General features: G+C 32.8%; 1 protein-coding gene across 29 annotated transcripts in view; it reads left to right on the top strand.

Moving 5' to 3' along the window:
• RBFOX1 (RNA binding fox-1 homolog 1) overlaps nucleotides 1–17,685 on the top strand; it is a 1,689,737-nt gene that overhangs the window by 1,649,959 nt on the left and 22,093 nt on the right. For 21 of the 29 annotated variants that reach the window (XM_031951810.1, XM_031951238.1, XM_031951046.1 and 18 more), the window contains 2 exons: nucleotides 25–67; nucleotides 4,635–4,699. In XM_031951810.1, the coding sequence (XP_031807670.1) occupies nucleotides 25–67; nucleotides 4,635–4,699 (108 nt within the window). The remainder of the gene's footprint in view (nucleotides 1–24; nucleotides 68–4,634; nucleotides 4,700–17,685) is intronic. The other 8 variants (XM_031952171.1, XM_031951877.1, XM_031951936.1 and 5 more) reach the window with 1 other exon arrangement.

The raw sequence follows: 17,685 nt of genomic DNA, 5'->3' as shown, positions 1-17,685 counted from the left end.
CATTACATTTCTGTTTCCTTATAGAGTAGTGTATCAAGAGCCTGTGTATGGCAATAAATTACTGCAGGTATGAAGTCCCAACTGATGGAAAAACTCATCACTTTGACTGTGGATTTGCTGTGAAATCCTACTAACAAGCAAACTATGGGGTGGGGGGCTTTTTTCATACAGGCAAAAGAGGAAAGATCTAGGCAACTACATTTTCCAGTTTTGATTTTTATTATAGAACCTAAATGAATATCTAAAAATCTACATTTATCTTCTAATACTTAGACCATAGATATAACGACCCAAATCATAGACCAGACACTACAGTCACTTCACCTGGCTTCACAACTGATACTAATCAACACAGGGTAGATAATCTTTAGTAGTCTACACACCAATGGGAATGGATTAGCCTAGAAGGGTTTAGCTTAAAGCCATGTTTGCCATATTTGCTCAGTGCTAAAATCAGGGGTTAATTTGGTAATGTCACTGAGGCAACTCAACAATCCAAGGGACAAATTTGGTTGTTATGCTGAACTGGGTTTTTTCCAGTTATCTGAATTGAACCCAAATAGTTAAATCAGTAACCTAAACTGAGCCTCAGTGTCAAGATAACTTTCTTTTACTTTAATGCAGTAAAGCCAAACACTATCTGTGTCATTCTAACCTGAGCCTATCCATTGCTCCAATTTTCCCTACATTTTTTATCATATTGAAAATATTTCCCGAGTTGGTGAACTTATTAGTCTTACAAAGGCAAATGAGGCAGTGAAACTATTAGTGTTTGTCTGAGAATGCAAAGTTTTTGGCCATTGTCATTTTGAAATTCAGTGAAACCAGAAAAAATTGGGAGCAAAGAAAGTAAAAGTAGAAATTTGTAATGGTCTGTTTAATAACAGCTCAAATTAGTTTCCCTGTGAGTTACTGACCACTTTCACTAAAAATTGATGGTAGCTCAGGTTAAAAATTCTTAAATAAATAAATTCATTCTTCATCATAGGAATTTATAAAGCTCTAGGGAAAATATTAATTTTAAAAACTTGGACCAAAGCATACAGAAACATGTCATATTCTTAGTTATATGGTTTCAGCAGCTGAGCCTTTCTTCTTCTTCTCTACATCTCTTGCCTATCCAGCTTAAGAAAACCCAGAATGTGAAAACCTCAAATTCTTAAACAGATATTTTAGCAGAGCTGTATTTCACTTCATAAAAATATTCACTTAAGAGTACTTTTAAATAGTAAGATCTCCCCAGCACATTTAGAATATAAATTGATTTATAGCTATTTGAGCCATATAAAGGAGCACATTATCACTAAGGCCCCTAATGTACAAAAATGAAATCCAACTGAATTTTTAATACAGAATGTTTCCAGTGAACCCACTGTAGTTTTTAGGATGTGATGGCCACTTATAGAATGGACTCAGATTTTCTTTGTCTCATCCCAAATAATCCAGATAAAAATGTAATTGGGAAAGATTTAACAAAACAAATAAAACTACAATACATCATTGATAATGTTAACTTGTGATTTTCTAAGTCAATATATGGCCACAGGAAGCCAATTTTTTTTTTGAGTTTGATACAACTTTACTAAAGTATTATGGAATTAACTTTCCAAATAGGCTCCTTGTGGTCTTCCTATAGTAGTTAGTAAGATCAAAGAAAAATGGAGGAATTTGACTCTCAATATTTGTAAAATAGCTAAATTGAGGTGTACATAGAACTTTTTATTTCCTCTAACAACATCTGAGAAATAAATATAAGCAACAATGTAAACTTAAATCCTATATTCTACATTCTATTGTTTTCCTGTATTGGACTAATAGTAAAAACCAAAACCAAACAAAAATAAATCAATCAATAAAAACCCTCTCCACAATTGTCAAAGGATGTCATTTATTTTAAGCAACCTATTCTATGTGAAAACAGCCTGGCCACTGGATAGTTAGGAGCTCTCCTTGCTAGGCAATTCTATGGAACCTTGAAAGAGCTCTAGTTATGCTCAGTGAGCTACAAAATATGAGGCAATAAAACTGATTAGAGTCACCTGTTAGAGAAGCAAATTAAAGTAATTTGTAATTTTTTTGATCATTTTACAGTATATGCGCATGTACACTGAGTTAATGCATAAATATGTCATGCCCTTAATAGGAATTTCATAGAAAAAAATTGAAAGAAAAAAATTCTCAAAATGCAGGCATCAAAGTTTCTAGCCACTTGATGTTTCCCCTCTACCCTTTGTTATATGTTTCAATTATCAGATATATTGTGGAGACCGAAAGGTACTTCTGTTATTTTAGATACATTGTCTCTTTAGGACTTTTATAAGTTACCTTGACTCATGAATGAGAGATTCTTTGAATAGACTTGTAAGAAACAAAGGCTTCAGTATATTGTTCCATCATATGGAGAGCCAGAAATGTTTCCTCCTAGTCTGATCATACCTATTAAATAAAAGTAGATGAAGGACTCCGTTAAAAATTTCCAAAGGGCTACATTCATTGGACAAAAGGACCACAGATATAATGGCACAGATGTTATATGTAGTCTGAATAAGCCAACAGAGACCATGTGAACTATTTTCAGGCATTTTCAAGATACTAATTTCTACCACTCCCATTTTTGTCACTGTAATTGACTCATATCTCTACCAACTTAGAAAGAAAAGATACATAATAAGTATTATTGGAGAGATGTGGGACCATAAAAATACTCACTGAATACTCACTGAATCACGATTTCTGAGACACGAGGATGCTGGTGGAAAAATTTTACCAAAAAATATATTTTAGAAGCTATTTTAGAAATTCACATCCTCAAATATATCTCATTGTTAATACCTCCTAGAAACCAACAAGACAATTCTTGTCCTAATCTGATTTTCAAAACATTTGCTTATGAATTTAGTCGTCCTTGATTGTACAATATAACAGCTGAGATACAGCATAAGGTAGACATCATAAAGACTCTAAATTTCTGCATCCCTGTCTTGTAACATGAGATTTGGTAGAAAATGTGGCTTTTTAACCAGTACGAGAAGTAATTTGATTTTATATTTGGATCATACCTAGAATAAACTAATCAATTAACTTTATTCCACTTACTAATCCCTGATTGTAAAGCAAATTATTTTAATCACACAATGGTCTCTTGGACCTTTTCTTTTAATCGCCTTCCTTTTTTCCTTCCTTCCTTCCTCCTTCCCTCCTCCTTCCCTCCTTCCCTCTCTTCCTTCTTTCTTTCCTTTCCTGAAGGTATCTTTATTTATCTCAAAGTACCAATAGTTCCCTGTCAAAAATAACTTAAAGAGATAATTTTAGAGATGTCGAAAATAACTTGAGGAGACAATTTCCCAGAAAAAGGAATTTTTCCAAGATTGTTAATATTTGGCAGACAAAAAATATAAATTGTCCCAAATAAAAACCTGGGCTGAGGACAAGAAGGGAAAGTTGCTTGAAAAAAGAAACCATTTATCATAAAATTTGAAAATTATCTTGGTTCACCTCTGAGAGATTTCAAAGATGTTGTCAGTATAGAGCAATCACCAATACACTCTCATTTAGAATTTGGTCCCCAACCAAGTTGAACTAACATATCCTGAAGAAATAGTAGGATTTTATTGAGAACAGTTTTCATCTTCCTGCCCCCTTCATTTCTCACTTCTTTAAGCTGTCCCTAACATATGTATATATATATGTATAGTAAGAAGAGCCAGAAGCAGTTCCCATTGAACACCTGCTAATTTGACTTAGTATCAAAATCATTCTGAACTAAGTGCCATGACCTGGCCAATGGCTAATTGGTAGGGAGAAATATGTCCTCCCAGCAGTGAGTTGAATTTGTTAGGTATGGGCCACAGCCCACATTTCCAGAGAATATGGGATGATGAATTATCATTAGAATCTGAGTGGTCTTTGTTATCAGTGGAGACTGGATCCCATTTGTTAATTGTGCTAAGATCATTTGGAAATGGTTGATGTATCACCATGGTCTATTGAGCAAGGAGCTCTGCTGTTTTCACAGTTTGATAAATCAATGCATCATTGCACACAGTTCCTTTCAAACACGTACATTTACTCGTCCTCTTTGCTTAATTGAACAGCTGCAATTACTGTTACATACAAGTGAATGTTAATTATTTTCACATTCCTTCACAATAATGATGTTATTTACAAATTAGAAGACTTTATCACTTTTTCAACGTAAAACAAATATGCTGGCTGAATCACAGTGATATGTCATGTTGTGTATCATTGGCTGAAAATATTAATTAAAAAAAATATTTCCCTACTAAATGTTGAGAAATGTTGACTAAACATTATTAGTATTCACATATAAGGATAATTTACATTCTTACGAAATGCATACAAAATGAAAGTTCAGTAGAAAATTTGTTTCCAAAGAATATTCAGTTAGATTTAAAGCTTAAACCTTGATATGCAAATGGGGTTAATACTAAACTTTTTAACTGTCCAGTGTGATTATTACTTATACCTTTCTTTGTAGTTAGTGTAAATTAACCTTGTAGTTAGAATGATAGTTTTTGTGTAATAGTCCTTCGAGCATTGCTTCAGTGTCTGTCAGCTAATAATACTTTTGATAGTTTCATATTCCTCAAGTCAAACTTGTTGATTTTTTTTAGGGTGGTTATGCTGCCTACCGGTATGCCCAACCCGCCACCGCCACTGCGGCTGCCTACAGTGACAGGTAAGTCCTCTATTATTATTTATAAGGACTTGTACATTTATGAAGTTGATGGAAAAAATATACCTTGATTTTGGCAAAACTGCATGAGTAATAGAGAAAACACAGAAAGTTCAGTTGTATGGATACTGGTTATTATAGAGCTATAAAAGAGAAGTATGAATGCTTTAGACAGATAAATCCTAGGTCTCTGTCATAACTCATGAGACAGAGATGATCTGTGCCCCTTAACATACTCTCCAGATCTCTCCATACACAAACACACAAGGACATATCACAGAAACATACACACATTACCTTAGAGCCCACCATCTACATTATTTTATGGATTCATGGACTCAGAATTGGAAAGTACCTTCAAGATCATTTTGTCTGAGCTGCATATTTTCCAGATGAGGAAACTTAAGTCTGGAATAGTTAAGTGTCTTGTCAAAGGTCACATAACAAGACTTAATAGTGATAGTAATTCAACTGACTCTGAGGCAGAAAGTGGAAGGTAGTCATTCAGGGAGTGATTTACTTTCTAGTCCTTCCTCTTTTGCATCAGGACAAAGATTTCCTTCACTATATATTTTAAATTTGGAATCATACAAGAGGATTCAGCTCTCAGTTTGGGGCAGGGGAAGGGAATGATGTGAGGTGTGAAGAGGGGGCATATGTAGCATTAAAAAAAATGAATTGATTTTGGTCATATCCAGACCTTGGTTAGTACAAGAACTGGTCAGAATTTACCTAAAGTTAGACTGCCTTAGAAGTAGTGTCAAAATACAGCAAGAGTGTGTGGGTAGGGATGTGAGTGTGAGTGAAAGAGAGAGGCAGATGGGAGAAGGAGGGAGGAGAGGTAGGGGAGAGGGACAAAAAGGGAGGAAAAGAGGGAGTGGTAGATAGAGACAGAGCGGGGGTGGGAGAGAAGAAGAGGAAGAAAAGGAAGGAAGAGGGAGGGAGAGGAGAGAAAAGGACAGAGATGGACAAAAGAGGGGGGGAGAGAGAGAGAGAGAGAGAGAGAGAGAGAGAGAAAGAAGGGGTGAGGAAGATAGATTTAGGAGTTAATTTAGGGTCAGCAGAGCAGTGCCATAAGTAGGAAGTCAGTAATAATTTTTGTGTCCATTGCCATAACAACAGGTCCCCTGGAAAACTGTATTTCAATTAAATGCAATTCGTCGATGCCATTTTCTGAGAACACATTGTGAATGTTAAAAATGCTCTGCATGCTTAGTTGCCATAAAAAGTGCTTCTTCTGGTAATGACTTTTTTTTAATTAAACAATGTTTCATGAATAAATAAAAAAATTGCATGTGTGGCTGAGGCATGCTGTATCTATCAGACAGGTAAGCAGTTACTTTATATGACTCTTGAACCAGTAACAGCAGCAGCAGGCACTGCTCTATATGCCTGGCCTGTTGTCTCTCAGTTCCTCCATAAGGTTAACAGTGGCGTGCTTAATCAGTAGTTTTCATTCCATTTTCACAAAGGTCTGTTGTTAGCATGTTGCAGCTACAGTATTCTTGTGTGATCTTATAAAGCCAGATAAATTTCTAAACTTTTAAAGCTATAGTTTAGCAATCATAAAAATAAACTTTTTTAATAGGCCATTTAGGGAGCTACAGTTCAGATCTCACTATCTCTTGGAACAAAGAGCATTATCGGTTTGAACTTTTTTTCCTTCTTTCCCCTCCCTACCCCTCAAGAAATTTTCAAGGTTATAGGAGAACTCCAAAGAAACTAGATTGCTGTCTGGATGCAGTTCTAAATGAATAAAACCAAAAAAAACAATCATTTATCAAAGATAAAATATCAAAATTTATATATATATATTTCTGTCTTCAGTATTTTTTGATGCTGGATGAGAAGACAGACAGGGTTAGAAAGGCTCATAAAGATGATGGTGAAACTGATGACCTCAAGATAGTTATATAAATGAAAAGATTCAGTGAGATTATAGTCTGCACATAGAAAATTCATGTTATCAATCATTAGTAATGCACTAAAACTCTAGATAACTTATGACAGTATATCTAGTATGCTAAATTTTCAAATACATTGTGTGCAATTACCATGACAATTTCAGTCTTCTGTATAATTATGCATCTTCACTGTATTTCTGTGAGTTTTTATCCATGTTCTCAGAATAAGTGTATACTTGATCTCATCTCCCCCCCCCCCCAGTTGAATAAGGTTTAACTACAAATCTATAATTTAATGCTTTCTTCTATGACAGCTTCTTAAATATTTTAAAATAAATAATGTAATGTTTTTCTTTTATGGAATTATTTGACAATTTGGATGCCTCAAAATGCATTTACCTCCTAACAAATTAAAGTTTTCATTGAAGTTTTATACAGGACAGTTATTTGTGAATTTATGTGTAAAGGAGTTTCTTATTTGGTTTAGATGCTTTTATTGCCCACACATATCACTGGGCAGTGGCCCTCAATTTTAGATGGGTAAAACTTGAATATGTAATTCCTACTTTAGTGCAACAGTTCTAGTTCAGAAAACTCTGGGAATATTCTCTTATCTGTGTAACAGTCCTTTTTTTGATGGTCAAATTATAGGTAGGTCTTGCACATTTGGTCTAATTGATTGCTTTTGATATTGAGTATAAATCCCGATTTAACTTATTTTTAACATAATACTTACAGCACATGTAAATATAACATCAAGGCAAATGCAATGTATGGTACCCAAAATTGCCATGAAAAGATAATTCTTAATATACTATTTATGGTGTGGTTTGTAAAGTGTATATATGTATGACAAATTGCAAGGGTACATTTTGTGACAGACAATCCTTAGGAAGGAAATAAGGAAAGGGAGGTATATTTGGACAACATATATATTGGAGGGGGGATGTGAGACTAAGAAAATAATACATGAATTTAGATTCAGCACATAGTTATTCAGCAACATCTATTCTATAATTTTCTCTTGTTACTTGTACAAGGTGTTTTAAAAGTCTTTTACAACCTAAAGGTGCACTAAAACTTTTGGGGCACCCTGTGCATTGGTACCTTTGGCCAGCAAGACATAAGGACATCAGTAATGACAAGTAACTAAGAGAAAGTCTCAAGTGGGGTGGGAAAGAAAATTCTAAAGAAACAAAAAATTCTTTTGACATTAGAGAGGTACAGGAATGAAGAAGGCTTTGATAATATTTAATGGTTAGTAGTAGAATAAAGACAGACATCTGCCATCATGTGAACTATTAACAAATTAACTCTGGCATTTATACTCCGTAATCATACATCACTTCAGTGACTTCTTGAGAGGGAGAGATCAGTGCTGAAGATTATCGTTTCCCACTGTGGCAAAATTTGACCTTTTATCAGCACCAAGTTCTCATCAAATTAAAAATTCTGGGCCTTTGAAGAAATTGAATTACAATTTTCTTGGAACTATTCAAAAGGCTCTTGAGACAAGAACCTCACCTCACGGATTCTTTGCAATAGTCTTTAGTTAAAAGATCACATGATGTTGACTTTGGGCATTCTTAATGGCTCTGACAGTTTGCAAGAATGAAGATATCCTGTTTGGGCAGAGATTAACATATAAGAGACAACCAGTTGGCATAATGAAATTTTAGGGTTTGTGAAAGAAATTAAGGGGTCTATATACATATCTTTTCTTTGGAATATAATAAGTATTTGATAGGTATCGAATCTCACCCAAGCAAACAGTATTTTCTTAAGTATCTCAAATGTGATTTAAAGAAAACTGGCAAAGCTATCAAATTAGATTTTTGTGAGACAGCCAATCTGAGCATGGCGAAGGGGTGTATTGTATTCATTTGTCATTGCATGTTCACTTGATGTTGCTAGAATGTTTGTAATGCTGTAGCGGGTTTGACAGGTCCATCACATTAGCTCAATGAATGGCTTGCTTGAATTAAGCCCAAAGGCAGGCTTATTTTTTTTTTTATTGATTGGCTATTGGTTCTGTGTTTTATGACTTGATTGTTGTTGTGTATTTGAGCAAAAAAAAAAGTTTCCTGCATAATGAATTTTGCCAGCAATATCTGGGTAAATGTATATGTGTACATGTTTTCCAAACATACATTTTCTTACCTGAAAGGCAAATAGACTTTACACTAGTTCTGTAGGAGATCACAATAATATTCACAATGAAATATCCTAATAAATATGGACATATCACACTTGAAGCATGATTATGTATATATATGTAATATATACATATATACACATGACAACCTCCCTAAAAATGTAGATTATACTAGTTTTCTCCAAAAATTGATGATAAATCTGTTCCATTAATAGTTGGAGAATCATTGAGCTAGTTGGGACCTTAAAAGTAAACACATGCTTGTTCTTCCTTTGCTTAAAATATATGCTACACACGTTTTGAAACCTTATAGTGACATAATCCATTACTGAATACCAAACAACTTTTAACATAGTGTTTTGGGGAATTATATCACTTACTAGTCTTCCTTATAACTAATCCCATTAGATCAGGTGAATTTTTCATGTAGGTTCTCTGGCAGCATACAGATATGCTTCTAAAGGTGTATAAGTGTATATATATATATATATATATATATATATATATATATATATATAAAATCAGCTAGACTATATATATAGTCTAGCTAATCATCTCTTACAAGAAAAGGTACAACTCAGATATGATTAGTTTTTTTTCCTTAGAGCTATTATGTCTGAATAGATAACTTTTAGTTGGTTAGATATGTCTGAGTCCAAGACTCCTTTAGCAGTTCTTTAGTAACTGAACTTAATTGAAACAAGTCTTGGAATCAGAGGAGAATATCCTGGCAAATCCATTTGCCTATCAAGTAGACTGTTTTCTTGGAGGAAAAATATTCTTTGAGAGGTAGCTGGGGATCTAGACAATCAGCATTTCTGCTAAGGTTGAGTCCTAATCTTTGGATCACTAAGATACAAGACCTAAAGCAAATATGCCCTTTGTTCTCTCAATAACTGTGATTTTAGACCTTGTGGGAGGAAAATATATGCTGGGGAAATGAACATCCCAAAATAAGTTACACATTCCACTTTTGCTTCTTTAAGCCAAGATTTTAACTGATAAAAATAGATTAGGTTTAAGTTGATTTCCATTAATGTTAACTGCTGTTTTATATAATCTAGGCTTATATTTCTTTTAGACAGTAATAAATAATAGAGAAATGCTGTTGTTAAAATTGACAGCCTGATAATTTCATTTGAAATGATATCACATTTCATTTGGGGTCCTTATAAAATGATATATACTAAAAATTTAGGGGTTGACAGCATATAAAACATAATAGCATCTTCAGTGGAAAAGTTAATTTACCATTTAAGATTTTTGTGGAAAGATTAATTTTTTTCAAATTGTTGCACTTTAAACATTTAATGGCTAGACTTTTTATGCCATGCAGCAAAGTAGAGAATATTCAAGCTGTGAAATTAAGTTAATGAGAATGGGCCAATCAGCTTAGACAAAGAAGTAAAACTCCATTATTATTAGGGGCTTCTCTTATTTGAATCAAACCTCTAACTATTTGACCTATAATAAAAAATTAGAAGCATCACCACATAGTTTCGTTCCCAACTAAGTCTCACTACTTTAGTCCAAAAGGGGATTTGCTTTGACTAAGTAACAGAAGGAAGGAAACGGACTATTTTACAAATCTTTATAAATGACCTGTATTGAGAGGAGTTGGGATTTAATAGAGATTCCAGTTCATCCAGAGTATTCTTTATAAAGCAGGAGTACATTAAAACTTCAGAAACAACAGAAGAAGTCCATTGGACTGACTACATAGTGACATTTTGAAATTTCATTTGAAAGACAATTGAGTAGCTCCATTTCAAAGAATTCAATGGATTCAAGAATTAATAAAAACAATAAGTTACAGAAGTTTATGATAGGGAATGCTGTCTTAGTTTCTAGCTTATGGCATTTATTAGCCAGGCAAAGATTACTCCTCTGTTTCCATTTTGTTGATAGTTTTTGCTCTCTTAAATGATATTCATTCAACATCCAGAAAAATGCAAGTCAAAAGGCCATGTCAACTTGCAATAACACCGTAGCATAAAATTTCAAGCCACTGTTCCAGTTTGAACACATAGGTGAATGGATTTTCATGTCCAAAAGCATCAATAAAAATCATACAGACTAGTTTAAATAGTTATTTATATAGCTGGTCTCCTTTATTCCCCTTTTAGAAAGAGAAAGTAAAGCCAATTATTACAGAGAATGTCAGTGGACATTCAACAATGTCCTTTAGTGCAACTGAAGAAGTTTCATACTCATTATTAATCCCACTTGAGGAAAATAAAGTTATTTTTATCATTTTGTAATCTATAAGACAGAACCCAGAAGGATTTTTTGTTATTGTTGAAAAATAGAGGATTTTATCTTCTGTATTGCAGATGTAGATTCAAGATGGATACATTTCAGTTTAGATATCCTTGCTCCTAGAACAATGAATATGATGTAGGATATGAATAATGAAAGTAAAATTTTGCATCACTGAAGATCTTGCTTGCCTATTTTCTAATCTGGATACACTTTTTTGCTAAAAATTCAATTGTACAAGAAAAAGCTGACTTTTCAATTTGGGGGCAGGACACCAGGGCATTCATACAAATTGACACAGACCAAGTTAAATTGTTGAGATACTTGTCTGAAAATATTATCTATAATTAGTTCCATGTTAATTGTGATAGATTTTACTGTAAATCAAATCATAATTTAGGGAAAGTCATTATTTAAATTAACCCCACAGAAAATCCTTTTGTAAAGTGAATAATATTTTTGAGTGAATAATCTTGCAATTTATCTGTTTTCTTAAATGTAAATTTTCATGCTTTATTTTTTCAGAGGTTTAGAGATGTGTTGTCCTTCCTCTCTATGCATTTTTTCCTACCAAGTAGGAAATGAATATCTAGATTATAGATTTTTCTTGCCCAACCATCCATCCCCTTTTGTTTTTCAACTTGAAGTTCAGAATTACTTAAAGGAGGAAATGAGAATTACTCAATGAAATCTATTTTCTGAGTAAAATTCTATGATAAGATTCTAAATGACTCAGAAAAAAAGGATAAAAAAAGTATAATTAAGTAACATACTGAAAATAGTTTATATTCACTTAAAATATTTCATATATTAAAGACTTGGTGATATTTAATCTCTGTGATCACCAGTGAATTTGTCTCCTGAGTTTCTTCCATATATATTTCTTTAAAAAAGAAAAAGAATGAAAAAGTGCTAGAGATCATGTTCAAGAACAAACCAAGTATACATTTGCCCCATAATCTAAAATGGCTTCTTAACAAATAATATGTTCTGTTGATTGAATTTGTAATTAAAGAATGCTTTAAAAAATGCAATAGTCAAATGACTGAGACAACATGGAACTTGGGAGATATTGGAAGAGATTCTAACCCAATAGACCAAATCTGTCACAGTCAATTGGATTAGCATTTTGCCAGTGACAGGACAAGCCATAATATCTTCTTTAATCATGTCAGAGCCTAATGTTGCAACATTTTTTGACAGGTATTTTATTTGATAGACCATAAATAAACAAATAAAGCATATATTTAAGTATTCTGGGACAGAATTCTCCAAGTATGAAGATTTTAAAAGTAGGTAATGATTGACAATCCTATGTAGCAGGCAGGTTTAAGAAAACAGACTGGCTAGATTTCTGTGGAATGAGACCAGTCAAATGTGGCTATTTTAGATGAGTTAGTTATATCTGAAGTAAAGAACATAGAGAAAAGCAATTCAATAGAATTCAAGGGAAGAAATGAGCAACAGAATCGTAGCTCGGAAACCATTGTGAGAATATGATAATATAAAAAAGACATACATAGTTTCTAGAGATTTCTAATGGTTTGGTTTTTGTCAAGGAAATAAAGAAATAAAGCTATATGTAACATAACTAAGTTGAATTATTTCTATTTTTAGGCAGAATATAACTTTTTTTAATTACAGTTTTTTTCTTTAAATAAAAGTTTGTGGATTACCTGTAAGTTCTTACTCTGTACATATTTACTGAAACTTAATTTATTTTCCCCAATTAAATGACTAGGCACACACATTACATTTTTAAATTTGTTTTGGATATGCCCTCTACTGATACATATCACAATCCTGTCATATCTTAGACAATATTCATGACTGGCTATTACAAAAAACAATAATAACAATGATAATAAATAAAATCATCCACTTGTAGCTGACCTTTTTGAAGCAAGTATTTTTTTCACTTTAGCTAGACTATTCTTTGGATAACAAACATCCAAGATTGACACTAGATACCTACCTAAAAAAGGTTTTCCATTTGGGCTTACTAGAATGTGTACTCACAAACACATACAAATGAGTAGAGCCACTGGAATCTTCCTTGGAAGTTTTCTTGGAAAATGTACACACATATACTGGCAATTTATTATTTTTGTTTTTGCTAATTTCTGTTTGAATGTTGGCCTCTCAAAAATTTTCTCAATAATTACATAGCACATGCATGTGGACACTGTGGAGCAGAAATGAGTTATCTTTCATAGCATTTTCCATGACTTGGATCATATTGACTGATTCCTTTGGAATTAGAAACTCATCAAAACCATGACTCATTTCATATTCTATTGAAAAGGAAAAATGACTAGAGTTAGGAGATTCATCAGGTAGGATATTCGCTTAACCATAAAGGCCCATGTGGTTTATTTTTTTGGGAGAGTTTACATTGGAATTGTTGAAGTAAATATCTCAATATCCAAATCAAATAAATGTATTTCTTTTAATAATCTGATTATTTTAGACAAACATAAAGATCTGAATGATATGATGAAATATAATTACAGAGGTATTAGATTGGTATATATTTCTCTGAATGTCCAAGAGATACATATTTAATAAGTCTAAATCAGTGATTCCCCAACCTTTTTGGAGTGATAAGATTCTTGAATTCTTTAGTTTTGACATAACTACTACCCACTTTCTTCCTCCCTCCCTCCCTCCCTCCTCCTCCCTCCCTCCCCTCCCTCCCTCCCTCCCTCCCTCCCTCCTTCCTTCCTTCCTTCCTTCCTTCCTTCCTTCCTTCCTTCCTTCTCCCTCTCCCTCCTTCCTTCCCTTCCCTTCCTTCCTTCCTTCCTTCCTTCCTTCCTTCCTTCCTTCCTTCCTTCCTTCCTTCCTTCCTTCCTTCCTTCCTTCCTTCCTTCCTTCCTCTCTCCTCTCCTCTCCTCTCCTCTTCTCTCTCTCTCTCTCTCTCTCTCTCTCTCTCTCTCTCTCTCTCTTTCTTTGTCAGACCTGTGATTTTATTATTATGAGGAACTCCTAGTATGAAAATTCCTTAAACTAGTGTGATTAATTCATTTCAACAAGTTTTTAGTGAATTGTTATAGGGACAAAACAGTCTCTGCCCTAAAAAGCTTATATACCGATCTATAACTTGGAGTCTTAGAAAGTTGCCTGAGGCACTGAAAGTTTAAGTGACTTACCAATTGTTTACATAGCAATAGTCCCACATAATGATACCTAACTCTGCTTAGTACCACAGTATAGTATTACATACCTCCCATGTAAGCAGATGATATTTATTCTTTGAAAATGGCATATTTATTATTTGTCCTGTTTTATTGGGATACTTGCTTTTTTAGCCACTTAAAAATACTTTCCAGTATTATACTGCAGTTTTTCATTGTACAATTAAACAGATAACTTTATTCAAATAATAGTGGAGCCAAGGAGCAAGAGTAGAGAAAGAAACCTTTGAAAATTTTAAAGCATATACATACACAAGTACACAGCTAACTTAATTTGAACTTGATGTCAAAATCATAGTTTTCAAGCATTCTTCCTAGAATTCTTCCATTCTACTTCCTAGAACAAATTTTATTTTTACTTTTTTCTGGACTTCAAGTTTTTAATAAATATAATTTAATATCTAGCCAGCCACTATAAGCTTCATGAACTCATAAGAGTGGTTTTCTTTTACTAAAAATTTTGAAGCTTGTCCTCTTATCCCCATGATTAACCCTCAACCCCATTTCCTCCAACATATGACCTGTAACAACTCATGGTTCAGGCCTTTCCACTGTGGCTAATTCCATCAGTATTTATTGTACTTACTGCACGCCAGGCACTGTTTAAGTACTGGGGAGAAAAATCCAATGAATGAAACAATCCTTACTCCTAAGCAGCTTTCTCAAAAGTTTCATTTCTACTTCCATCAAATTTATCTACCTTATCCCAGTCTTTCAGGGTCTGCTCTCTGTCAATGGATTAGTCACATTAAACTAATGTCTCCTGAAGTATTAGCTATATGACATCTTAATCATCAAAACTGAACCCAAGAATTTGATGAAAAGGTGTTTTAGTCCTAACAATTTAACAATAGAGATAGCATGGGATGCCCCTATTTTGGTATTTGGATCTTAATTATAGATTAAAGCATATCTCTACTATATTCAAGTAGAATACATAGTGTAAAAGCGTCCCAATAAACATAAATAAATTAATGAAAACACTAAATCTGACATTTAAGAGTTAATTGCTGAAGGCACCTCTAAAGAATTTCTCAAATAAATTTTTCACTTCAAAAAGCTAATGATTTTCCTGTAATCCCAAATATGATCCATTGTAAGCTTTTAACTAAAAACAAAACAAAACACCTAATTTATAAAAAATGTTAAAATAAAAAAATGTTGGGACTAAAAGAGAGAACTTTTGGTTTAAGTCAAAGGATATATAAAAGATGTTCAGGGAGATGTGAGGAGCCAAGCTATACACAATAAATATATATTACTACAATATTTTCATTTCATACTTATGTTCCTTGTACATATTACTATGCTCTACCTTCCTAATGGCCCCCAAACTCTCATAACCTTTTAAAAAGAAGAATAAATTGTGTATATTTGTATACACACATACCCATGTATGAAAAGATGTAAACAACATGTATATATAACAAATATGTAATGTGTTTACACACATACATATTATACATATATAATTGATTCCATCTATTTGTTAAAAGACAGTGTTTAGCAAGCTAAATATTTATCCATTAGAACAAAAGGGAAATCTTCCATCATATTTCAGAAACATATAGATCTCAAAAACATTATGCACAGACATGTGTGTATATATATATATATATATATGAATACATATACACAGCACACATGTATTTTTGTATATAAAAGATGTCATATGTATGTGTTATATATTTATACATACATAATTATGGTTCTATAATTTTTTTTTCTTTATACTGTTGCTTATAATCACCAGACATAGATCTGAAAGGGTGCTTAGATTTCATCGAGGTCACCTCCCAAACTCCTAATTTTATGGATGAGGAAACTGAGGCTTCCAGATGTGTAGTAACTTGCCTGTGGTTTTACACATTATAATAGAGTCTTAGCTCAGATGTGAACTAAGATTCTTTGATATAAGTTCTTTCCAGTACAACTCACAGCCTCTTCAAGAGTTTTTGTTTTTCTGTTAGCATCCCTAAAAATCTTCATGCTTCTAGTTAAAAACAAAGTTCTCTAATTGGAATTTCTTAAAGACTTAGATTTTCTATTGAATGTGTTCCTTTTAAATGAAAATACACATACACACACACGCCCTAATGTGTATTATTTCATTTTTTAAATTTAGATAACAAAATTTTACAATAAGAATAAATGATTATCAAAATGTACACAATGTCAAGATAAATATTACCACAGTATTACATGAATCCTCTTACTTGTTCAGCTGCAGAAATGGTCTTAATGAGTTTGCATAAATTTTGAATTTATACTCTGATGGAGACAAGGAAATACCACATGAGTGTAGGAATGCTGCTTGCTATGAAGTTCCTTCATCTCAATTACTGTTTTAGTAATATTAATGAAGAATATGAATGGGAAAATAGAGATCTGAAATAAACACGAAACTGATAGGTGAACTTCTGTTAGAATAAGGATAGAGAGGTGGTTCTAAGACTTTGTAGATAATTCTTTGAGGAATATGGAAATTTGTCCTTATGTTGGAATCATTTAGATTAACTTAACTAATGGGAATATCTTTCTATATCATATATTCCTTCTAGCAAAAATTAATTGAGCTGAAAATTTGGGGAGATTTCTTGATTGTTATCATTTAACAAATTATAATCTCATTCACTAGTCAAACTGATATTTTTTGTAAGCATTAGTCTCTTGCCCATTTCAGATATTCCTGTGTATACTGAGGAGGAGAAATGTCAATGGACAGATGTCAGTTTTATAGACAAAGAAACTATGAGTGTGTTTCATTGGCATTAAACAACCCAGATACAAATTTTAGAGTGAGAAGGGGAGAGTGTTAAACATAATGAAACATTCATATGTTTACTTCCCATAATCCATTTCCAGAAATATTGTATAGTGAATGAAATTTACATTCTGGGTAGCAAAACTTAGATTTTTTGGCAAAATATTAAAAATGAGATTCATAATACTTGTTTCCTTTGTCATATAGATTTCTAAGTAAATATTCAGGTATATTTCCTTTTATAGAGAGAAAAGTTTATATGTAAATATTTGTAAACTGATTCATATTTTGAGGCAGCACAGTGGCTTGCTTTTGGAGAGACTCTTGTAATGATTCTCATTGCAAAGAAAAGAATATTAATATTAGTTTATATTTGTATAGTTCCTTTAATTTTCCAAAATACTGTCACAGTTATATATTACCCTTACAATGGTGTCATAATATCCCTAGGAAAAAATCATTCCCTATTGAATAATTTTTACAAATATGGATTTTCATATTTTTGGTTTATTTTCAAGTACATGTGTACAATAATGGTGAAATCAATCCCCACATAATTTGATTTTAAACCCAGAATAGGTTATATAAATACTATAGAAATTAAACCAAAAAACCAAAGGTACTTCTGGGAATAAACCTAAGCCCAAAATTGGCCAACATAGCATCCAATACTGCATTAATGTGATTGAGATTCTGGAGCCTAGGAAATGAAG

This window comes from Sarcophilus harrisii, chromosome 1, assembly GCF_902635505.1.
Source record: "Sarcophilus harrisii chromosome 1, mSarHar1.11, whole genome shotgun sequence".
NCBI lineage: Eukaryota > Metazoa > Chordata > Mammalia > Dasyuromorphia > Dasyuridae > Sarcophilus > Sarcophilus harrisii.
Note: the sequence above shows the minus strand (reverse complement) of the source record. Positions and strands in the feature narration are given on the sequence as shown.